This window comes from Simochromis diagramma, unplaced genomic scaffold, assembly GCF_900408965.1.
Source record: "Simochromis diagramma unplaced genomic scaffold, fSimDia1.1 OVJJ01000205.1, whole genome shotgun sequence".
Classification (NCBI taxonomy): Eukaryota; Metazoa; Chordata; class Actinopteri; order Cichliformes; family Cichlidae; genus Simochromis; species Simochromis diagramma.
In genome coordinates, this window is record NW_024386782.1 from 8,760,058 (window position 1) to 8,785,975 (window position 25,918).

The 25,918-nt window shown below is 40.6% G+C and overlaps 1 protein-coding gene across 1 annotated transcript in view; it reads right to left on the reverse strand.

Annotated features, from left to right (window-relative positions):
- Positions 1-25,918, reverse strand: part of phlpp1 (PH domain and leucine rich repeat protein phosphatase 1) — a 45,261-nt gene that overhangs the window by 4,431 nt on the left and 14,912 nt on the right. Inside the window, exons 2-11 of the mRNA XM_040021269.1 lie at positions 10,656-10,852; positions 9,460-9,585; positions 8,511-8,659; positions 5,669-5,815; positions 4,173-4,400; positions 3,178-3,380; positions 2,770-2,830; positions 2,052-2,147; positions 1,241-1,396; positions 734-934 (exon numbers count right to left, since the gene is read on the reverse strand). Of these exons, the coding sequence (XP_039877203.1) occupies positions 734-934; positions 1,241-1,396; positions 2,052-2,147; positions 2,770-2,830; positions 3,178-3,380; positions 4,173-4,400; positions 5,669-5,815; positions 8,511-8,659; positions 9,460-9,585; positions 10,656-10,852 (1,564 nt within the window). The remainder of the gene's footprint in view (positions 1-733; positions 935-1,240; positions 1,397-2,051; positions 2,148-2,769; positions 2,831-3,177; positions 3,381-4,172; positions 4,401-5,668; positions 5,816-8,510; positions 8,660-9,459; positions 9,586-10,655; positions 10,853-25,918) is intronic.

Below are 25,918 nucleotides of genomic sequence, written 5' to 3' on the forward strand. Positions count from 1 at the left end.
CAGAGAGAGCAGTAGGTGAAGTCAAGTGTGTAAAATAGTAATGAAACAATCAATTGCTTAGTCAAAAGACAAATCCCCCCCCAGTACAAATGGCATACTGATCCCGGTTGTGGCAGTCATCTGACCTTCACCTTGCGTGTGTTAAGTTAGTGACATCATACCGATCCCAGAGCAGAAATGGTACATGTGAAAACATTGAGCCACACGTCTTAATCTCTGAATTCAGGTGTTTTCGGTTCCATTGCAACAGGTGTACAACATCAAGCACGTAAGTCATCCAGTCTGACTTGACAGAAAATTTCTTTGAGAATGGGTCGTTCTAAAGAGCTCACTGAATTCAAGCAAGGCACTGCAATAGGATGTTTAATTGCAACAAGTCAGTTGGTGAAATTTCTTTGTTCCTATATCACTACCAGATACTTACTCGACTGTAAGTGGTTTTATTGCAAAGTGCAAGTGTTTAGGAACAAAAGCAACTAAGAACATGCAACGTTGTGGATTGGGGTGCATAAAAATCTTCAAAAATGTTGTGCTGACTCAATGACTGCAGAGTCCCCAACGTCCTCTGGCATTAGCATCAGCCCAAAAACTGTGCACAGGCATCACTATAGCATGGGCATATATGGGTGAGCAGTTTGTGTGTAGGTAGGCGTCACATTGCTTTTGTGCATATAGTATATATGACAGAGATTAAGGAAAGGAATAAGTCCCCTTTAACATATGACTTTTTTACCTGGCTGGGAAAGTCTGGAGATGGTTGTAGGCCATGTGCAAAACTCGTAGGTGTGTATGGCCTGTTAGCATGGGTACACACTTGTCTGTCAGTCGGTTATTGGTCAGGTAGAATTCCTGCAGGATGCTGTGGCTTTCCTCTGACAGACTGGATGGTGGCAGGTGCTCCAGCTTATTAGCTGATGCATTTACGCATCGTAAGCTGAAAGGAGAAAAAAAAATCTCCTTAAGAGAGGGACAGACAACACTGAGATGATTCATTTTAATTGCAAACTACTCCATAAATTCTTACTTAATACTTCACTGCAAAAAACATGTCCTTCTACAGACTGATTGTTTTTTATTTGCCTGTCATCCTTGCTCTTGGTGGTCTTGTCCTTCACAGGAAACTCCTAATTAGAATTTCTGTGCTTTATCTTCATTTACCTGCACTGTCCCTACATTTAATCTTCTTGTCAGGTGAACATTAGTCAAAGAAAAATCACTTTCAGCTGATAATAAATGCTACCTGTCAGATTTGAGGAACAGGTTGCAGGGCAACTCAACCAGTTGATTGTGCTGTACATCCAAAACCTCCAGCAGAGGGCGCTCAACTCTTTCAGGCAGCTTCTGCAGCTGGTTATGTCCAGCACTGAGCTTCCTCAGACTGTTGCTGCATAACAACCTGCAGCATGAAGAAAATATAGATGGTCAGGTCACTGCTAGAAGATTAAAGACAAACAGGAAGGGCCTTGTAAAAACGTGTAAAAAAAAAAGTGTTACACAGTGATAGCTAGATGGCTATATAGATGAAGATAGATCGATAGACTGGTTGGTAAATAGATAAGGTGACACTTTTTTCCACACCGGTTCTTGAACGACTGTAACCGGGGAAGCCTGAAACAGTATTAAAAATGACAATAGTGCAGAAGGATGATGACAGTATGGATAAGAATGGGAGAAAAAAAAATATCAAAAAATAGCAGTGCCTCTAGTGGAGCCCGCGGCTGAAATTCATCATCCTGACACTTATTGGGTAAAAAATAAATCTACAGACAATGAGGGGGCCAGAGGTAGAGAGAGAGAGGAAGAAAGAGAAAAGGAGTGGAGCAAGTTTCACACAGCCGATGTAAGACATAGAAAAGACGAAGAGGTGCAACTCAACTGACCTTCTAAAAGGGTACATAAAGGAGAAGAGAATGGATGGATGCTGCGGAGGTTATAGGCTATCTGTGTGATTTATGAGGCCTTTTGGGGGATAAATGACAGGCCAGCAAAGGGCAGGGGGAATAATGCGGTATTGTACAGCATTTACAGGTTTTGCTGTGTGAGGCACTCACCGTGCCGGTAGCTCAGCAATGAGGTTGTGGCTCGCGTCCAGGACTTCCAGTTTCTTAGCTTCACATAGCCAGTCTGGCAAGGACTCCATATGGTTCCTGAGGGAAGAGAAGGAGAGACGATGATGATGAATCCTAGCAGTCTGCAACGCTCCATATATTAAACTTCAGCTTTGGTTTGTTTGTTTACATTTTACTATCTTTCAGATTCAGTTTACCAAAAGATAAACAGCTAAACAAAAGATTAAAAAAAAAGATAAATACAACTTTTAAAAGATGTGATCTTTCTTAAGTGTGACAGTCTCGTGGACACTTCCCTTTTAAGAAGTTAAAGACAAAGTGAATAGAAGTAAGCTCTGTGTGACTTATGGGTAAATTCTTTAAGACTAGCATTTTGATTTAAAGGTATTTTAAAGTGCAGTGATTAGTTCATGCATTTTATTGACTACAGCTACAGTAAGTACAGAAGGTCAGGATTAGCATGGTTAAAAATGACCTCTCTAAGTTTATATTTCACTCCACTTGCAGAGACCGTGTATTTCCTAATTTCGTGTAGTTGCACAATCTTTAAAGCATCACACTGAACAACTGCTGCCCTTCCGCTCTTGTAGGGCAGATGTACTGTAAATAAGCTGCATTTACTTTCAGAAGGAACTTCCAAATATTTCTGTTTTATTTATTCATTTTTTAAATTCATGTACATTTCTGGAATTTCTCTCACCTCGAGATATCCATGTAACTCAGATTGGAGGGCACAGGGCTGACATCTAGCTGTCGGAGCTCTGTAGGGAGAAATCCAAACACATTAACTTACAGCAAGGACAGACAAGGTCTCCTACAAAGGTCTATTATAAATGCAGGTAAATGGAAAATGGGGGAAGCATTAGGCAGGGGAGGATGGTGATGACATGTTAGAGAGGAATGATGTGAGACTGCTGCACTGATGAGGATTAAGGGTGTATGCAGACGAACATGGAAGTAATATATATAAAAACATGGTGATGTATTTGAGGTGTTACATATCCACACATATACACACATACATTATGTGTTGAAATTCAGAAAAGAAAGATACAAATCAGTGATCTCAGTTTAGAAATGTGTGAGGTCACAGTAAAGCCAAACTCACCATTGTTGGAGGTGTAGATGCCTTTGAGCAAGCAGCCCTTAGCCTTCAGGCTGGTGATGTGGTTCCTCTCGCAGTGAAGCACCTCCAGCCTGGGGAAGACCGAGGCATCCAGCTCCGTCAGCCTGTTATCCCTCACGTCCAGCTGGGTCACGTGCCTCAGTAGGTCAGGCTCGTCCGGCACCATGATGGAGATTTTATTCAACCTGACAAGAGGAGGCATGAAGGAGGCAAAGGTTCATCCAAGTGCACAGACTTTGGCCTTTACAGCAGGGAACATGCCTAGGGTGACTGCTGATATATTGTGCAGTTTCATCAGTTTGTTTAGTAGTCTGGTCCTGAGTGTTAACAGTTTATCTTGAATTGTTCAATCGCTCAATCGATAAGAACCCAAGAATGAATAAGAGATAAAAGAGGCATAAATATGTGACTTTGGTCCAGAACTGGCTCTGCTCAGTTTAGCTGGATTAAAAAGTTTACAAAATTTTCCAGCCTTATGAACAACTTCAAATCCACCGAAAGGAGCTTTTTAAATTTATTGAACTGAAATTTCTTTTCAGAACATCAAATCATTCATAACTGCACTTCTTTGTTAAGAAAGCAAAGTTTCACAATGTTGTGTGAAATGTAAGCTCATCAGTGACACCGAGTGATCTTTGTCCAAAAAATGTGTTGATGCTGGACAGAAAACAAGTAATTTACAAACCCCGGCCAAGAAAAGTAAGAAAAAGTAAAGTATTAACTGTAAAATAGTGCAAGTCACACTAGCTCTGCACTTTTTCAGACAACGGGAGACGCGGTAGGCAAATGATTTCCCCGTTTTGTGCTGTCTGGCAATCTGCTTGTGTTTTAGCTTCCTGATTTATTTTTGTTTTCTAGTATTTACGCATGTGTGCATGTTCTCAGTGTCACATGTAACTCTGGGACAAACTCTTAGGACATGCTGTTCTCGTCTTCATAGTGAATAAATGGGTAATAATTAGGACACCATGTCATACCTTAGGTCGATGTGTTTGACATGGAGCAGTCTGAAATTCTGCAGGGTAAGAGTCTCTAGGTGGTTGCCAGCCATGCAGAGCTTCTCCATGGAGGACAGCCGCTCCAGCACCTGGGGCACGTGGTTGAACTGGTTGAAGGAAAGGCCCAAGTAACTCAGCCTCTGCAAGGAACCCAGCTCATTGGGCAGTTCATTTAAGCTGTTTCCATCCAGTAGGAATGTCTGCAAACTGAGACAAATACATGTGATTAGACAGTTGGCATAATTAATGAAAGATCACACAGATCACACAGAAAGACCACAATTGTATTTCTATATATAGTTAGTGTGCTTGTTGTGACATGTTGTATCAAGCAGGACTAAAAAAACAATTGCCATTTCCAAAACTCAGTGAACTTGATGCCCAGTAGATGGCAGTAGCTGCATAAATGCACTACTGGCCACTTCAGGAATTTACAGGTATGCTAGATAATTTCCAGAGATTAATTTCTTATGAGCAAACATGTTTGTTTTGTATGTTTTGAAGAAAGGCTGAGTTAAAGGACCTCTATTATTACCCAGACTGCAAGTGCTGCCCTAGTTACTAGACTGATTCCCGTAATCCCTAAATTCAAAGTGGAGTAAAATCGACCAAACGTGCAAGGATTTTAAAGGTCAAAGTCCTGACTTTATTTTTTAAGTATATGTTTTGTCACTGCTTTAAAGAGCCAGTAATGGGGCTTTTTTTCTACAGGGAATGACTAGTAATGGAAAGAAAAGAAGAAAAAAGTGCCATTGAGCTAACAACATTACCTATGTTCCATCCTCTTCAAAATGCTGGCTCAGAATTATGAAATTTTGTACAGCCAAAAAAAAGTATTTCTTGGAAATGTAAGTAGCTTGGAATTTTTTTCAAAAAAACTTAAGGTGTTCACCAAAACAAGAGACGGACAAAACGGCATTCATAATGACAAATCTGCTCAATAATATAGTAAAAGACTCTGGAAACACTCGAGAACTACAGCAAAAACCACAGAATCACATGTCCAGCTTATGGTGTTTTCTTATATGTTGGAAGTGGGAATGTATATATCATTGTGGTTGCCATGTCACGTGACTGTTGCCAGGTAACTTTCAGATTTGACTATGTAAATGCTTGAAGAGGCAAAAATGTGGTTGGTCTACGAAAAGGTTCATTAGTTAAACTCAAATGGCATCTATGCAAGTAAGCTTTGCCCCAAGTCAGAAGCTTCGGTTCTGTACAGAACAGAGTTGGGCAATTCCCAAGGACTTAGTGCACTGCCACTGCTGTGCATATAGTTAACAAGCAAGGTAAACACAAAAAGCAAAACCAAAAGTAAAAAAATCCTTCTGAACTAGAACTCAGATATATTCATGTTCTGACTCTATAAAATATTTTGATTTTACAGTCATGACTACCGTTGGTTTTCAAAGTGTTGGTAAAAAAAACAAACAAAAAAACTTCTGTGTTCTCAGTATGTTCTTCTTTTTACTTACTTGTTCATGGCACCCACAGAGCTGGGGACAGAGGCCAAGTAGTTACAGCTGAGGTTGACCTCTGTCAGAGTGGGTATGTCACAGATAGCCAGGGGGAACTGGCCAAGGTGGTTGTTGGAGAGATTGAGGCTCCGAAGACGAGAAAATCTAGAGACAGTGAATAAAAGTATTAACGAAAAGACAAGGGTGATTGAAGAGTGTGGTTTCATCCTGTTAGTTTTGCAAGAGAGAAAAATCTATACATCTCAACTAAGTGTAGTTTACCCATGCTTTTTAATTAAAGTGAGCACAGAGTGAGATTCAACACACCCATAAACAAACCCTTCCTTCATAGTACAGCTAAACCTTCACGTTTGAATGTTTAGCAAACAAACACAGTAAAGACGCCTGTTGTTCGTTTAAACACCAGTGACCAGTGGCTTTCAGCGTGCTGGCCCTTTGGCAGATCAGTGACCTTCACAGGAGTTGGCTCGCTCTGTCTTTATTTATCCATTTACACACATGCCGACACACGCATGCGACCTGCTATCATCTATCACGGAGAGCTCAGCTAGGCATCTGGAGATGAGAAGCGTGCCATATTAGCACCGCACGCTGGAGCAGCTGCTAACAGTGGCACTTGATTTTCCGCGCTATACACATACAGGTTACACACACATACACACAGTATATCACAGTGATATGGGGGGGCAGCCAGCCTAGACGTCGGGTTATTGATTAGAGTGACGGAGAATTTCCAGCTGAGGGTGACTCCTGCAGGCAGGGGATGCGGAGCATGTGGGAAAATGTCATTCCACCATTAAATTAGCCCCTGCAATCTGCTGAGTAACGCTCACACCCCCTCCTCACAGTCCCTACGCGTCTTTGTCATGCTGTGACATTCTGTCTTCTCATGTTACTCTGCTTTGACCTTACTTACATTCTTATTTATTTAAAGCAGCACTAATTATTTTTAAAAAGCCAGTGAAGCAACTGTTTGCAATATGTTTTTGCTAAAAGTCGTGTCCTCAAAGAGAATTATCAGTTTATACAGTTAGCTATTTATACGTTTAATTATATGTTTGCTACTCATTAGCAGCAGCGCACCAGTTGGAACTTTAATCCGGTCACTTGGCCTTTCATCGCTTCATTTCAATGACTTTTATGTCCTTCATAACTCGATAAGCTATCATAAATATGTAAATAAAAAAGGCCAAAGGTTCAATGAAATTCATGGAACATCAGCCATTCCCCTCAGTGAGTGGTAACCTCTGTCTCAAAAAGAGATGCATGCTGGGAAGGCAGTCCCATGCCAGAGGAGAGCGCTAGTATCCGAGACAACTGATTATGCATATCTGATTGGCAAATCACCCACCAGTTAGTATTTGGCCAGAAAGAAAATAGAAAGGGGCGGAGGGGGGAGGAGCCATGAGGCAGGTTCACGTTCCATTGCTCTTGGAAAAATAAAAGACACTATAATATAACCCCACATCAGATGTCAGAGAAAAGCTAGTGTTTATACAGAAACCAAAACAGACTCTCACACAACAGTCCACACAAAAACATACACACACCCACATTCATAGAGGCTGCATACAGAGTATTATTGTTCTTGAGCCCAGCTTTTTGGACTTCAGTCTCTCTGGGTAAAGCGACTACTCGAGTAACTCTGCTGCGCGGTTCTGTTAGAACCTCTCTATTTTCAGCTAACTATTCATCTCTTTCTCATTACTGACCTCATTTTCTGTCATGCTGGGTCAAATGCGGATGAGCCTACTTAGATTTGGCAGGGCTAAATTGATGTCTCTCACTTGACCAGCAGGGGAGCTGTGTTTCACTCAATTATTAAAACTAGCTATTTTCCCTTCACATCATCTTTTTTTTAAATATTAGTCATTATGCCAGGGATTAAAAAAAAAAGATGACTCAAAAAAATGACTGTGGTAGGAAAACATAAAATCCTGACCTCATTCATTCACAATATTCTATCAAGAAGACACAAAAGTGAGTAAGATCATAGATGCACAGCTACACACACACACACACACATGCGGATTCCTTTAGTGCAGCCATGTTAAAATGAAGGAACACGCCATACTATATCAAGACTCTGTATGCGCTGACCCCAAATCAGTAGCCTGCAGCCACTATTTCTGTTGCATGCAACACGCAAGCAGCTCTCACGTACACTGACACTCCACACAGCTAACACATACTCAGGCACCAGATTCACACTATTCAAATGGTAACAATTTTATGGTAATCTTCTCCACAGAGAGACGTTGAAACAAGTGTGCAAATATATTAATTTGTAAATGCATAAGTGCACATACACACGTGGAGACACATATACAGCATCTTGGCTGTGGTCTTTAATCTGCGACCATGATAAGCATGCAGCAGATGGTGCCCACAGAGAGAAAGAGCGAGGGAGGCCAGGCACATTAAAAGCTTCCCTGCAGACACTTCTACCCTTCTGGGCTCTGGGCTGATTTGGCCTAGCCTGGTACAGCCCTGGCTAGCCTCTTTGGTCCCTGTGTGCCAATGGCCCCAGTCCTAGACTGCTCAGGTCGATGGCTTGCAAATTGCAGGCAAAAGCTAAAGCTTTCCAAAACCAGCCAGCCGTGACTTGCTGTTCCCATTGAAGCCTCACTGTGTCGGTGTCTTGTCTCCTCCATATTGTACAAAAGCCTATCTCGACTCCAGCTGTTGTTACGCTAAGCTTTTGTAAACCATATCTTTCTTTAGTTCTCATCTTGCCCGAGCCGGCCCATCCAGACCACCTCCTCAACCTATTGTGAATCTTCAGGTCTGTTCTTTCATTCACAGGTGTGTTTACGGTAGTCTTATAATGGCACTGTACCTCTGCAGCTGCTGCAGCCGCTGATCTGCAGGCAGGAAGTTGTGTTTTAGGTTGAGGTGGGTCAGGTCGTGGCTATAAAAGAGATTGGGAGGAAGATGCTCCAGACTGCAGCAGGACAAATCAACTGAGTGGATTCTCTGGGACACCATCTAAAAAAGAGGTGGAGTGGAAAGCAAAGAAGAGAGGAGAACAGAGGTAACAGGGAGAGAAAAAGAATGTGGAGTTAAAAAGGATTACCCCGACCACATAAGACTGTACTGGTTCATGATGTCTTTGTAGCCTGCTGATAGGGGCTCAAATGTCATTCAGAGGCAATCTTCTTAGGATTAGAGAGTCAGAAGAAGTCAAGGGACAGTCCAACAGCTTGGTAACCTGACATCACGAGTTATAACATTGGGTAATCTAGTTAACTGCAGGTGTAGAGAGTAGTTAGTCTGTGTCCATTTGATAAGTCGGTTTCAAAGAAACGTGGATGATATAAACCGAAACGACATCTGTCATGTTGGAGGAGAAAGTCTACTGTCTGTGAACGGCAGCCTTTCAGAGTTGACTTAGCTAGAGGCTCAGCAGTCGTCACTGCAGCACGTGCCGCTTCTATCCAGGCTTCTATTCTGAGTGGCCCTCAGGGCGCTGGTGACATGCATGTCCCTGTTAATATTTAGAAAAGAGGTTTTCTGGCTATGGCCTACTTGAGTTCAAATGAGAGAGAGGAGAGAGCCATCAGTGGTGTTTATGTGTGTGAGAGCACCCAGACAGGTTATAGAGTACAGACTGCACAGCAGTGAAATATGTGCAGTTTTAACTTCACCGGGCTCATACGACAGCGGCATTGTGGTGGGTGTAGTGCAGTTGAGCGTGTTGTAACGTACAGTGCAGCTGACCCGAAAGTAGTGCCCAGGGAGCATATGCTCCTCCTTTTCTTTCTCGAACTCTTTTGCCCACACAATACCTTGGCAGCGTGTCTTTGCCAGCGCAGGTGCTCCGTGAAGCTGTCAAAGCTGACATAGTAGGTTTGACTCTGAGGCCCTGCTGAGCTGAAGGCCAAACAATGATTGTGCTTCTTCACCTCCTCCACCTGGAGACAGACACACACGAGAATGTCACTGGAGTGTAAAATACTGACATCTCTTATCCACTTCTGAATATAAATTAAAAAGCTCATCTTTAGGCATCAGAAAAGAAAAGTGAAAGGAAAACATGAAACACGGAGGCCTACATAGGTTAGTTCTCATATATATATAAAAAAAGGACTTCAGTTGAAACAAATAACACACTAAATGTCTGCAGGCTAGTCAGATTCAGTCACCTGTAAAAAAGAGAAAAAGCACGCACGTTCGTATAATGAAATAACACACACACGTGACTGACATTAGAAACAAAACGTGTGCATGTGAAATTGCTTTTCAGTCATCCACAGTCACATACTCCAGCAGGCTCGGTGAATGGCTGACTACTTATGTTGTTTGAACAGAATACTAGCAGGCGTACACACAAACTCACTATAGACAAACACAGAGGAACAGAAAAGAGGGTTGACTCGAGGTCAATGTGTTGTGTGTGAAATGTTTAAAAACTGGGCGTGGTGACACACTGAGTGTTCTTTGTATCAGGCAGACAAGCAGATAAGGCTTTTCAGAGGAGCCCTCAGAGCTTGTTTAGCAGATACACACATGCGCACATAAAGCAATAAATGGATAAAGGTCACTTTTGGGAAGGCAATTTAAAACGCTACAGTGACATAAAGCTGTTTTAACGCTATACTGATCCATTACACTAAATATTAAAGTGTGTCTCGACTCCAAATTAGAAAAGAAGAAAAAAAAACACACATCAGTGCTTTAGCCCTGGCTTGCACAATTCCTGTCTGACCTTGAGAGCTAAAATGAACAAAGCAGGAAGCAGTATTTGATGTCAAACTAAAGGTGACATTTCATCAAGGACAAACTTGCCTGCACAGGGAGGCATTTGAAGAGGGTAATAACATTGACTTTATCAGGTCATTCTCTGATGATATCATGTTATAGGTTTATGATCCGAGGCATAAACTATATAACATCACCATAAAAAGACCAGGGTAAAAGAGGGAGAAAAGAAAATGATTATGTGACAACAGTAACGCCCTGCCATGGTGTGACTTTTACATACTTTTCCTCCAATGAGGGGCAGGATGTGCATCTTCCCTGTCTGGCTCTCCTTCACAGAGGAGACGATGAGGCAAGTGCCGCACAGGATGACCTGGCGTCTGGTCCAGCGGTTGACTGGTAGTTGAAGCTTCCCTTTCCGAACGTTGTAGGTTCCAGACAGCTGGACCCTCTCTGAGCTCTCGATGCTCTGGGGCTTCCCTGAAACAGAGAAAGAAATGTTTTGTCCAGTTAGCACTGCAGACTTGACGTGAATACAGAATAGACAGAATCAGTTACTGCTGCAGTTAGAATCCACATGAAACCACTGAAGAAACTTTTCGAAAATCAGAGAAAGTTAGGGTAGTGAAGACAGCTATACAACACCACTCAAAAGCATATACTTTCATGGGTCACTTTGTTTGGTACACCATGCATTTAAGCATGCAGACATGGTCAAGATGACCTGTCCAAGCTCTGATTTAATTGACTATGAACATAGCGAGGTTGCAGGTGCCAGATGGGCTAGTCTGAGTATTTCAGGAACTTCTGATCTATTGGGATTTTCCCACACAGCCATCTGTAGGGTTTACAGAAAATGGTCCAAAGGAGAGAAAATATCCAGGAAGCAGCAGTTCTTTTGGCCTCGTTCATGCCAGAGGTCAGAAGAGCTTGGCCTGAACTCTTTAAGCTGAAAGGAACGAGAAGTAGCTTAAAGAGAAGTAACTTCAATAACCAACCGAGGAATGCAGAAGCATCAATGAATGCACAATGTGTCAAACCTTGAAGCAGCAGAAGACTCTACTGGGTGCCACTAAGAACATTAAACTGAGGCTACAATTCGCATAGGCTGACCTGAAATTCGATAACAGAAGACTGGAAAACATTGCCTAGTCTGATAAGCCTTGATTTTTGTTGCAACATTCGGATCGTAGGGTCAGAGTTGTCTGGTACAAGCAAGGCATAGTGAAAGTTTCCCATGAATATAAAGCACAAGTCAAACACAGCAAACAGGCTTTAACCGTTCTACTGATTATTTGAGTCTATATTTTGTTATAACAGTGCTCTGTGCTAAAAGCTCACAATGACACTGGGCTCTGCACTCTGGACAAGTCACCGTCTGTTGCAGGGCTAATACGGTGAGACATTCATGTTCGCAAGTTTACACCTACGGTCATCTGACCACTGCGCCACCAAGCTGTCAAGATGTCACTCAAAAACCAAGCAACCAAACGAAAAACAAACAAACAAAAAACAGCAACTCGATGAACATTCAGGCAGCTCAAAATTGACAATATTTATCCGGCTCGCCAAAGAGAGCTAACATCACGATGCAGGCTTAGCATGAAGTCTAAACATATTAGGCACAACTGTCGCCATTGGATGCTTTGCTTTAGACTGAGAAGTGAATAGTCCAGATTTGCATTCAAAACAGTGCAGCCCACTCTCAAATTCAACCCCAGGTAAACCTCTTTTAAAATGATGCTTTTACAATATCTGGGTCTCATTTATTCAGTTTCACCCGACTGTCTGCCTTTCCCCCTTGCATGGATCTCTCACTTCACTGCTAGCCTGCCAAACCTGACAGTCAGGCTGCTTATCAGGCGTTCTGTCAGCCAGGCTGTGTTATCGTTCTGTCTAAACATCCACCTGCTTTCTGTCTACCTCCACCTCCGCAAAAATCTCCCTGGGCTGGCGTGTGCTGTCCTCCTCCCCTCTATCATCTCGCCTTTCTATCTGTCCAACTTGCCTGCCTTTGGATTTCCCCCTTGCTATCTGCAGCTTCAATGTTTTGCTTTCGCAGCATGTTTAACCTCATTGCTTTCTAATTTGGCTAAGAGATTTGTGGCATGGCGCAAGAAGTTTTCCTTTCCAAGCGACAGATGGTCATAGAAAAATGTCTTTTGTCGTGTGGCTCGCTCTAAACTATCCACATCTTTCTTGTGGCGTCTCCTTCACACATTATTCACTTCCTTCTAAACGCTAAGCAAAGCAGGGGCTGGGGAGGGGCAGTGGAGAGTTTATGGAAGAAAGAGTCAGTAAGGTAAGCAAGTGAGAACTTGCACACTCTCATGGCTTTAAATAATTCAGGTCTTTCACATGCAGATTGTATCTTGTGTGGCACTGCATGAGCTGGCGTAGTTAAGACGACGGTCACGAGAACACATACACATTTTAATCTGATGATTATCAGATTATCTTGCGAGAGACGCAGAGTTTCAAACCGACCCAGGATATTTATTTATTTATTTATTTGTTTATTGAAATTAGCAAAGCGCCTGAGCCCTAACATCTCCTCAGTGGTGCAAGCTAATCTTGTGCTCACAGCAGAATCAATAGTCTCGTTTGCAAAAGGATATTTGCTCTGACAGAATGCTGAGTATGTAACACAAAACACTGTTGTTAAATGTCAATTACGAGTCGTGCATAACTATAGTGGAGAGCTATATCGGTATTCTTAAAACTACAGGGCTGCTGACAGAGGGCAAGGCTCTAAAGAAGTTTAAGATAAGAAATGAAGGAGCAGCTCGATTTTAAAGAGAAGAAAAACTTCTGTGAGCAAAATATGAAGTGAAACATGGTAAACACACGCCACGTTTGCAGCTTAACACACATTTCAGAAATGACAGAAATATGTATTAAGCAGAAAAAAAATCTATTTATGTGCATATTATGAGTCATATCGGGTCTGTGGTTCTAGGCAAAAAAGATGACTCTTACTGTTTTAAATGAAGGACTACTTATGTGAAGATCTGCCGGTAACAACAGCTTAAACAAGGTTTATACTGTGCACAAAGCTCATTATAATCAAAAGGATTTGTTTGTTTATTGTCCAGTGTATAGGACAATATGTTTAATATTTCTTACAGAATTTCTCTCAGTGCTCTGGCAGCCAGTTTTGACTTCACAGTAAGCATTAAAAGCTGACAGCCTATTGGTGTGAATAAATGTGCTTTAATGAGCTTAAAAGATATGAAAAGATATATGTAACATTCTTTTTCTGTTTTCTTACTTTAGGTTAATGCATTAATCCAATTAGATAATTACCAATATTTTCCAAATATGTGAATAAGAGATTAGCTATCTCTGTACGTTTTAAATTATTCAAATCCTCACAGGCATTTTTTTAACCAAATATGTAATATCATGAATCTGGCATCTGTACTACGTCTCACTCAGCCTGAGATGGTGAATTCGAGATTCAAGGAGATTTTGTGTTAAGTGTAGTGCTTAAATTTATTAGACCAACTGTCATAAAAACAAGAAACACACAAATGTACTTTCTATTTAAAAAAAATAATAATAATGTGCTTTACTTTTTTTTAAAAAAAAAGTAAGATCCATTACAGAAACAAAAAATGTCAGTGAGCAATACTGTTAATTTAGGGCAGCTGTAGCAAAAACCTTACATTGGTGGTGGTCAATAGATTTATTAAGCACTGTAGGTGCTGTTAAAATAATATATATCTGTTAAAAACAAAAACTCAACAAACTGTCTTTGTGACATTTCATGCTTGAGAATAAGGCATAAGTGAACATCACTGGATGTTCTGTTTTTGTCATTCATGCTGCCTTTAAAAAGAAAAAAAAAAACACAAACTGTTCCCTCTGTGCAAACCCCCCCCCACAACCCCCACTGTTGATCTCCACACTCATTTAATTGTACTTCTGAAACAAGTGGAGTGTGAAAGGAGCAAATGAAACTGAAGGTTTTATCTCTCTTTAAAGAGACATTATTACCATCCACTTTGCAGGAAACACCATTAATGATTTGTATTATTGTGACTACGTGTATAAAGTATTTTAGGTACAGACAAGAAAATACCAGACACTAGGAAAGCGCTCCCTTTCCCTTTTTATTCTTTTCACAGAATCATTCCTGTTGCATATATTTGCATATAATGATATTGCATGCACAGCTTCAAATAAGTCAACAAGTCCTCTTGGCAAGACAAGACACGACAAGCCAAACACTTGTTTACACCTTGATCGCATTTCTAAATCCTAATGCCTCATTCACATATCTGAGAGGAAATAAAAGTCTATTACATTTTGCAAAGTTGGTTTCCAATTTAACTTTAGTCCAGTCGAGTGGCGCACACAAATACATTCACAAGGCAACAGACAAATATAACAGGTGTCTACTTTCAATTTCAACTTGTAATAAATGGTTCGGATAAGCGAGGTAAACTGTAGATACGCGTTTCCTTTAAGAGGAAACATGGGGAAGGGGAAGATTGGATAAGGAACTGAACTGATAACGTAAAGATATATTTAACAACTTAAAAGACTGAAATTTTAAGTTAAACTAAGACTGTTACATAGTTACTATCAGGTTGGTATCTGTGTTTACTTAACTTGACTACTGTACCTGCTTGAAACATAAAAATGATCCAAATGCCATCCATGAACAGACAGGAAACCCAACTGAGGTACTGAAACAGGCTGGATACAACTTTCCCTTCCAACCTGCTGGCTGGCAGAGGTTACTAGCAGGAACATGTTTTCATGACAGAGCTTAGGAGGAGAATGTGTTGCATTAGACAAATTATTCACAAGCTTTTAGCCTCAATATGTCACATGAGCATAGTCTTACTATTTTTAGGTCTTTTGTTGGAGCATGCTCTCTCCCACACAAGCATATGTGCACACATGCACTCATACACCCCACTCCTCCTCCTACTCTTATCCTCGCTGACATAAATGTCCACACACACACACACACACACACACACAGTGTGACAGTGACAGTGATTAACCATCTTCATGCGTGCATCCATCCAATTCTGACCCAAAATCAGAAAGTGGTTTTTTTTCCCTCATAAGGAGAAGAATACAGTCAGCTTGAGTGGGCTGGTTTTGTGCTAAGTTTGATAGCTACTCCTGTACTGACAATGCCGTTTACAACCATCTCACATGGACGTGGGATGACTGGATGGAAGTACATTTCAGTCTAGCCATGGGAATGCACAACGTAGGAAACAGAGAAATGGGTGCGACTCTGACGTGAGCATCCTGTTTACAGAGGTAGATCAGAGAAAACCAGGGTCTTTTCCTGGTTTTTGTAGGGGAAGGAAGTTATAGGAGGCATCTGTCATTATTCCAAATGCATGAACCACATCCCACTTGCAGTGAAAACATGATAAACAACGATGGTGTTACTCACGGTGGTCAGCTATCCCGTATTATATGGGCAATGCATAAGACTGTGAATTTGAAACATAATAGTCAGGCTCTTTAAGGTGGGTGTGCTCATGTTCAGAAGTCAGTCTATTCCTAGCCCTACTGTATGTAGGAGCTGGAGTAGTACAGTTTGTGTGTGTGTGTGTGTGTGTTGGTATCTAAAGATGGTTTCCTTCCTTTTCCCCAGGCTCAGGAAATAACAGTTTCCCTTCCACATTAGGCTCAAATATCCAAGTGTGTGCACCACTACTGCTTTAACACAAACATAAATATGCACAGACTCACAGGATGAAAGAACAAACGGCACTATTAGAAACCTGACTTTCTCTCAATGTTGAAAATCTTACTTCTGCAAAAGCTTACAGGTACACTCTGAAATCTGCAACTCAATTAGATTTTTCACTAGAAGCTACTCAATTCATCGGTTTCTGAGACGGCCATATATTTATTTATGTGGTATACGATGCAATGGAAAGAAATAGCACAGCTTATCCAATTTTGCATAATGCTAAGCATTTGCATACTTCCCCATAGTTTTATTGCTTCTCAATGTAAGAATAACTTTCTTCCTGTAAGCCCTTGTGGGCTCGGCACCTCTGAGTATAGTTAAAAGAAATTAATCATTAGTAAAAATACTTGTTCTGCTTTTACTGTACATACAAATGAGTCCCTAGAATCCAATTGCAATACTTGGAAAAAAATAAAACACATATAAAAACACCGCTGGTTAATTTCTTCATAAAGAACACTTCTCTCTATTTTTGACGGCACAATCTTCCAGTAAATTCCAGCTCCAAGAAACCTTTGAAAATCCTGTACATCCTAAAAATACTGAAACAGTCAGAGCGAGAGTTAGCCTGCAAAGGCAAATTTTGGTCAAATAATGGTCCCACTACTCTTGCGTCCCAATGATTTGAAATGCAATCACTGATAAGAGAGAGAAAATATCCAGATGACAAAATTATACACGCCAAAGACCATTTTAGTCTACTGCTATGGTAGCACTTCCACTTCTTCAGTTCATTTCAGGACTTCAGCCCTGTGAAACACACATTAATGTTTAATTTAAGATTAAGCACGAAGATGTAACAGCTACTACTGACACTGAGGACCTTGCCCTCTCTGAATACAGACATCTATATTGTATTATATCTACCAGCAAAGTATATAGTGAGTTTTTTGGGCAATAACGTCCAGTGACATGAAATAAAGAGCCCTGAGCTGACTCTGGCGCACTAGAAAATCTGACTACCGATGCCCTGATGTCCCCGTCATCCGTCATTGTTAGCAATCAGTCAACTAGGCCAGCCTCTCTACATCCATCTCCTATTTAACAGATCAACACTTCTTTCTTGTGGATCTTCTCGGTAATAATAAGATTACAACCTGACATCAGCACACTATCTGTAAAGGACTGGGCATGCCATACCGTAGGGCATCAATGACCCACATAAGTCACAACCGAGCATGAGCTTGTAAAGACACACTTGTTTATTAGAAGCAATGACCAATCCAATTTAATGACTGGCAAGACTCTGGTGATATATAAATGCTTCCAAGTCAGTATATATATATTTTACTTCTTTAAATGCAACCAAAATGAATCATATAAATATTTAACAGCATAGAAAACTGACTAAAAGAGACTTTGATGAGATGTCTTATACATTTACAAAAAGGAAACTGGAGTTGAGAGGAGTTGTTGGAGATGTAAAACAGAAACGTCAGCTGTTACTCTCCAACACAAAATAGATGCTTCTGCTTCAAACATATACAAACACAATAAGTCAAAATATACCTACTCAAAGGTGACTTGTCTCAGGCAAGAGAGTGATATTTGTCCTACATTTTACTTGCTGTGTCCCTCAGTCTGAGTCTTGCTATTCCTTTCTTTATTTCTTCAGCAGTACTCCTTCTCTGTGGAAGACTTGAGGTGATTACTCAGATGAAAAGTGACAGGCAGTGGTTGATGAGCCATGCTCGAAGGTGGCAAAAGCCATCGCGGGTGACAGACTGCTTGCTGTAATCATGTTAATACTCCACATTTTCCCTTACATTACATTTTTACCTCTCTGTACCTTTCAGAGATGTACACAGGCTGAACTGTGAATGTGCGGTAGTGATAAAAAACAACATAGTGCACAATGGAAATTTTTAGGAAGGTCTCAAGCCCGTTTAAACCGCACAGTTTCATCGTTTTTGTAATGAGTAACCCTTAATTTGTAACTTCGTAATCCTAGAAACCGCTCTTTAAAACTTTCCAGATGTTACTGCACAAACCGGTCCAAACAGACAGAAGGGATTGCTTTGGCCTCAGGGACTAAAGAGGTGTTGATGTGTGAAATGTGTCAAGCTGTCCTTTGTGTAAAAAGTGATAAGGAGATGAGGTGGATGTTTGCATGGGAAATAAGTGTTCCTGCATTATCACTGCGTGACACTAAATTTGCACAAGTGCTTAGAGTTGGGCAAATACAGCATCTGTGTATTCTTACTTTACTTTGTGCTGAGCATGAATGTTCTACATTTCCCTGTTGTCTTAGGGCTCAAGTCTGAATAATTTAAACTTTTAAAGGGAGGCAAAGTTTAATAAAATGTTCAAGGGTCAAAACATTAAACTGTTAAGAATTTAGTTTTTGTTAGATGAGGAAAAAAAGATCCTCCCTCAGCATCATGTACATTATGCAAATGTTATCAGCGTAACATGCTAAACTAATAGGATAAACCTTAAAAATATTACACATTCTCAATATTAACATGTTAGCGTCGTGAGCCTGTTGAGATATGAGGCCAATATCTTGTAAATTATGTATGATAACATGTTGGCATACATCAAGTGTTATCGTGCAATGTTATCATGCTAAGCATATTAACTTAGCATGATAACATGGTAAGCTAATGTGATGATGAGATGAACGTAAAAAACACAAAAATATAGACATTAACATATGTGAGCCTATTAGTATATGGGAACACTATTGTCTACTTTATGTTAGTGTGACAACATACTGTACTACGATTAACCTGAAAAACATTAAGCCAATATTAACTTGTTAGCATTGTGAACTTGTTAGCATATAGGGGCAGTCTCTTATGCTAAGCTAAGCTAACTGGAAAAAGTTTGAGTTAAAAAGTCAAGAAAAAATGCATTTTTAAAACAATATTGTTCTAGTCTAGTTTAAAGCTCATTTATGAATGCATCAAAAAAATTAAAAGCCTAAAATTAATGGGCAATAATGTAAAAGATCGAACTACTGTGGCTAGCATAAAGCTATATTTTTTCTAACATTCTGAATTATTCAGATACCTAGTAATACCTTATAAATCAGAGAAAGAGAGCCTGCTATAAGTATAAAATTGTCATTTTGATGAGTAATCTTTTATAAGGATATTGGATATGATAGGTCTACTGTCTGTGTTCACTTTTTTTTAGTACTTTAATTACTGGCTCCAGTTTGAGTTACATTCAGCTTCGAGCTCCTGTCTGCTGTCAGTGGACATCCTTCAGTCTTAACAGCACAGCCGAGGTGATGCCCCCTTCCCCCAACAGTAGCACAGCAGAGCCAGAGAGATGAGAACTGGAGTCTAGGGTATTGTAGTGACCCAGGTGCCCATGTGACATCACTCTATCACAACAGAGAGGATGAGGTGGACAATTATTAGTGTGAAGGATGCCGTAAAATTCTGAAAGCTCATCTCTTTTAAACTTGTCACCAAGGAGGGCAACATGCACACACACGCAGACACTACACAAAATATCACTCTCTCAAACTCTCAGTCCAGTGAAACACATCCTGAATCCAAATGAGGTCACAGCCTGCGATATCTTCTCCATCAAACCATTATTACCCTTTGCCCCTGGGAAGAAGGGAACTAAACAGTCCTCTGCTATTAAAGGCATTGTACAACTCCAGTTATCAGGTCATTGCATTACCACCCACCACCTGCAGGGATAATGCCCGGATGCAGAGCAGCACTGGGATAAAGGAAGGGTTGTCTTATCTGAAGATGAATTTGTCTTTAACGCTGCCTTTTTTGTCACTTCGCTTTTGCCCATTTGCACACTCACTTGCACTTCTGCATTTTTAATTTCTAACGTTAGTTAATGCATGCTATCAGTACTGAAAGGCAGACGCAATTGCAAATGCAAACGATGTATGAATGTGTAACATGCGCCTGACCGTTGGCACGAGGAGTTATAAAGGCTCAACAAGTGTTTAGCGAATCATCCTGTGCAGCTATTTAAATATTAAATATATAAAGTTTGTGCCTTTAAATAAAAGTAACACAGTCCTTCAAGCCACCCATTACACTGGTAACATGCTTCATCACGTTATTTAAAAAACACTAAACACCACTTAGGTGCAGTGGATAGAATTGTATTATGGATGCTTCAAATTCAGGTGCTGGCATCAGGGTGAGAGAAAAAAAGATGTTCCCCAGTGATTTCCTGCCAGTGAAAGGGTTGGATACTGACGTACATTTGTGCTCCCCCTCTCTCTTCCCAGCTCCACTCCTGCTGCTGTTATGTAATGAGTGCGTGTTATGAAACCTTACATTGAAATACACAGGCCTCCCGGTCAGCCAGCTCACACATTCATACACAGACACACAAGAGCTGTGGGGATTTTTTTCATTTATTAGCTTTTCTTTTGTATTCAAGTGAATGCATACGTTTTTTTGCATGGGAGCGTGTACTACAAATTAACTGAAAGCATGGGTGTTATGAGTATATGAGTATAATTCCAAGGCTGTGGAAGTTTGTTGGACTCCCAAATTAATTATTAGTATGCTTGTGCATCATCTTTTTCTACAAGTGCAGAAAAAGATGAGGGCCAAAAGGCATGTTAAAAGCATCAATAGTGGAAGCATGGCAGTCTAGTATAAGGCAACAGAGAAAACGATGCAAATAAATGGAGCTCTACGGACGGAAAGAAAAGTTGACGCCAAGAAGAACAAGATAAAAATGGGCTAAGATGAAGAAGTGAAACGATAATAGATGTAAAGACAAACAGATGCACAATATAAACAGATGGGATGAATTGGCTAGTGGCATGTTCTGTCACCTCAGGCAGAAAGATTCACAAGAGGAAAGTGCAATGAAAATGTTATGGGAGTAAATCTCAGTCAGCAGTAAACCTGAAAATACACAAAATACTGTCTTTTCCAGCTGACAGATTTAGAGTGATAATATAAAATCAGTGAGCTAGGTTTTGTAGTTCGGATGAATTATGTCTGTAAATTACAGTGGATGATTACCACTGACGATGAGTATTCATTTTATTGATCATATTTTGTTTAAAATACTCAAAAAAGTTTTTTTGAATAACAAAATAAGTAATAATAGCTCCCCAAAAAACTGTCACTGCGATAATTTAACTGTAATAAACATCTCACGAGAAGCATAACTAAAATGTCACAGTGACTGTCCATCATCTGTTCTGTAAATGATCAGTTCAAGTTATCATTATTATTATTATTAGTATTATTATCATCATTGTTATTATTATGTTAGTAACACAAATGACCTCAAAAAAAGCACATGTTCAGTCAGTATTGGCGGATTGCTTCAAACAGAAGTAAAACCTTTTTTGTGTGTGTTTTTGTATGTTTTGTTTAAGAAATGAGGCGAGAAGAATCAAGATTCAGTCACTTGCAATAGCTGTCTAATATCTTGCCAGCTAAAAGTCAGATGTAATTCCTGTCAAACCCTTCTTCTAGCCTTTATATTATATACATAACATAATGCTGTTTCATGTGGAGCTGCGCTGCATGATGAATTTGTCCTCTGGTGTGGAAGAGGTTGGCTAAGTAGGGAAATCATAAATTACCAGCAGGTCATGAGCGCGTGAGAAACAAACGGGAGGTTGCTAAGCTTTCACACACAAAATAAAGCAAGCCTGCACACGTGTGAACTGAGTTACTGCTGTGTGATAGTAAACTGGCAGGAAAGCCATGGTGTCCAGTTATGTAATGTGTCTCTGTCTAACTTGCTTCCTCTCTCTCTCTCTCTCTCACACACACACACAGGTTTCAGCTCTGTGTGTCTGTGTGTGTGTGCGTGCATATGAAATATTTTATAGGACAAGAAGCCCTCAGCAGGACCAAAATTCCTCCTTTTTCCTACACATCTTACTTCATAAACCTTGTATATATAATGTCAGGTTTCAGTATCTCCAGCTGTTATTCACACTTTGTTTTTTCCTCACTTTCTTCTGTCCAGTGGTTCAGTGGCTGTTCATGTGGGTAGGGAATGATTTCTAGCCCAGGTTACTCACAGCCTGCCCCCTCTCTTGCTATCTCTCGCTCTCTCTCTTTTTTGCAAACCTATAAAAACCTTAGCCATCTTTTGAAATATACTGGTACAGGCAGTACCCGAAAGCAAAAAAGAGAATTAAAACAAAAAGAGAGAAATGAATGCATTTATATTAGTGCTTTATTCAGCGCTTCTCTCCATTTACAACCCCAACTAGCCCACCCATCCCCTGGCCCCACCCACAGACCTCCACATGCCAGTGGTCCATGCAGTGTGTCCTCAGCACAACCTGTGCCATTATGTTCAAGGATACACTGTTGACAGCTATGGGTCACTGCAGTCTGGGCACAGGGTGGCACACACTCATGAATGATACAGCACTCGCCTTTGGTCTTAACAGCTCTTTGACAAACACATGAGGAAAGCTAGCACACAGGAAATGCATGCACAATGTAACAAAGGCTGACTGCAGTGCAGTATGAAGTTGCAATTAAAGAAAATCCCAAAGCAAAGAAACAATGCCGTGTTAACAGCATCTGCCTCGAGGAGTTTTTACTTAAACCCAATATGAACTCAAGCATACATTCACAAGCTCCTTTATTATGTTGGCTATAATGTTTTATAATTACCATCAGAACTCAGTACACGAGGGGTACCTTAAAATGTGAGACAACATCCTCTTCGGGCTGTGCCAAAAAGTCTAGCAAACAAAGGTTTTCTGTCATAAAAATAAAGGGCTGTTTTTAATCCAGTTCAATTCAATTTTATTTAAATAGCACCAAATCACAACAACAGTCGCCTCAAGGCGCTTTATAGTGTAAGGTAAAGACGCCACAATAATACAAAGAAAACAGAAGGAAGGAAAAACTCCCTTTTAACAGGAAGAAACTCCAGCAGAACGAGGCTCAGGGAGAGCAGACATCTGCCACGACTGGTTGGGGGTGAGCAGATGAAGAGAGGACAAAGATATGCTGTGGAAGAGAGTCGGAGATTAATAATACCTAATAATTACACGGAGAGAGGTGTAGAAACACATAATGAGTGAAAAAAGTGACTGAAGAAGAAACACTCAATGCATCATGGGAATCCCCCAGCAGCCTAGATTTATTGGAGCATAACTAAGGAGGACTCAGGGTCACCTGATCCAACCCTAGCCATAGACTTTATCAAAAAGGAAAGTTTTAAGCCTAATCTAAAAGTAGAGAGGGTGTCTGTCTCCTGAATCCAGATTTTTTTTTTTAAACCACAGGAAGGTCTCTCCAAAGCTGCTATTACTGTTTTCACAAGCTGAGAGAGCACTATGTCTCATTAATGACACTTCGGGGAAAAAGCCAAGCATTTGCTGGTTTCTGGCTTCTCAAATGGGCGGTGCATCTTCATTTTACTTTACAAATTATACTCAAGAGGCAAGATGTTTACTGTGGCTACAGTTATGCATGTACAAAAGCAAACAAACCATACAAAGATATTGACCAGGCCTCTAGAAAAGTTTTGAGAGCAAATTTTCTCATCACTGAATCAGAAAAAAATGCTCTCCTTTAGGAGCATTATTTTTAAGATTTACCCAAATCATGCAAGAGCTTTCACAGACACACATATTATGTTATCGTTCGCAACACTGGTTGCTCATCAGCGCTAACACTGTGTCACTTCAGCCTCCGCATTCTGTCACTCAGCAGTTGCTAATGGCCTGCATACAGCAGCAGCAGCCTGTTTCTGCTGCACTCTATACAGCCTTGATAAAGTGCAGTGCCTTATACTGTATGTCGGGCTTAAAGAAAGTGAGGTAGGGGTGGGGAGGTGGGTACAGTCATCTTAAGCACAGTACAATAACACCCATCCAAACAGAGAGGTTTAGGCTTACCCACCTCACACTCAACCCCCCTGGGAAGTGCATCAAGGGAGGGTGAAATACGAGAGCTAGGGATGAAGAGACGGCGGCGATAAGGAGCAGGCTGACAACACCTCCTGCTGATACAGAGGCTAAAGAGGCGAGATGAGTATAGTAATTGGTAAGCGAGCGAAGATTTGATGTTGAGCAAAAGGTTAAAACTGATAGCGGTGGGTTGCACAAGCATGGAGACACACACTCACACATTTGTGTTTACGTCAGTGACTAATTAGCATACAGGGACTCCCATGTGTTTGTCACCTTGGGCTTCCCTGTTCATTTGTACCACAGCATTAATAATGCTGACAGTAATTAAGATGGGACATTTCACATACACTCTCCGATGCGCCACCCTTCTCTTCTCATCATCATGCCACTGCCCTTTTCAGCAAAACTAATATTTCTTCTTTCAAATGGCGAGAAACGAGAAAATAATGGTAATGCGTGGATGACAAACTTGACATTTGGGATATTTACACACACACACACACACACACACAGTCAAACAGTATGTGGTATAGGCACAGAGCACCATGGCACTAAAAAGAAAAAAAATAACTTTAATAACACCAGAGTGAGCCATCAAAGTCAACTGCAGAGTCGAAATCCCCCTCTGCATTTCAGCACGGTCCTCCCGTATTAATGATAATAATAATAATCGTACTTCGTATCTGTAAGCCACCAAGTTAATTAAATTAACAATCTAAAATAGAGGCTTTTAATTGAGACACCAGAACTTCACTTCCACAGCCTGAAGGCCGTCACGGACGCCCATTAGAAGTAGAAAATTTAAAGGTCACAAAAGAGCAAAACTGCTACAGATAATCAGGTGGATTGTTTGAGTCATGGCAACACTGACGACTGCGATTCCATGACATTTGGAGAGTTCTAAAAAGGCATAAACAACCTACTTGTTAATTTATGGACAGTGTTCATAATGAAGCTCCAAAGGCCTTAGAAAGTTAATGTGATAATAAGTAAAAATCATAATTACAGGAGCAGGAGGATTGCCAACTCTCTGTACATTTATGTATATATTTTACTGTTAACTCCTGCACGGCAGCTAAATCCCTTTTCTTCATATTTTGTTAAGACCGAGACTTTGTGTGTGTACCTGTCAGCCACTCGCACATGATGCCTTTAAAACTCAAAGGCTGAAGGCATAATAAAGTGGGCAAATGGATTAATCTGCCTCTAGTGTATTTCAGTTTACAGCCATGTAGGGCTGGGTTATATCATACCATTACACGGTAATACCGGTGTAATTTTGGGCAACGATAGGAAAATGAAATATCGCGATAGAATATGGGTAAAACGCGCATGCGCAGTGCCTATGTTTACATACGCACATGGCGGCGACGCAGAATGAGAAGAGCGAAAGTGGATCGTTAAATGAAACGGATGAATCAGAATTGGTTTGTAAAAATGCTGCAACTTCAGTGGTGTGGAACTGGTTTAGCTTTCGTCCGTCAGATACACAACAAAGCACTATTTTTGGTAGAGCATGCTAGCGGGCCGTTATTACCGTGTTGTTTGGAAAACACGGCACACTTAAAATCAATCCTTTGATTTTTCTGAAAATCGACAGTGCCCCTTATAATCCCGTGTGCCTTATGTATGAATTCTGGTTGTGTTTATTGACCTCGAAACGATTTTATGTGGTACATGTCGCTCGAATCTGTCAAATGTTTTAATACGATTTTGCTAAGCTACGAAGCCGCACCGCTTGATGGATTGTCGGAGCATTACGGCTATCGTAGGCAGGAGCTTCGCGGAGTGATACGTACTGCGCTAAGTGCACTTCAACATAATATTACCGTATTGTGTGTGTATAACCTCTTTTTAAGTTTTGTGGATATTATACATGGTTATGCTGAGGATATATCGGCCAATTTCCACTGGAAATGCCTTTTGGTTAAACTGTCAGCAAGGAATTTGCACTGTTACATTTTTATATAAC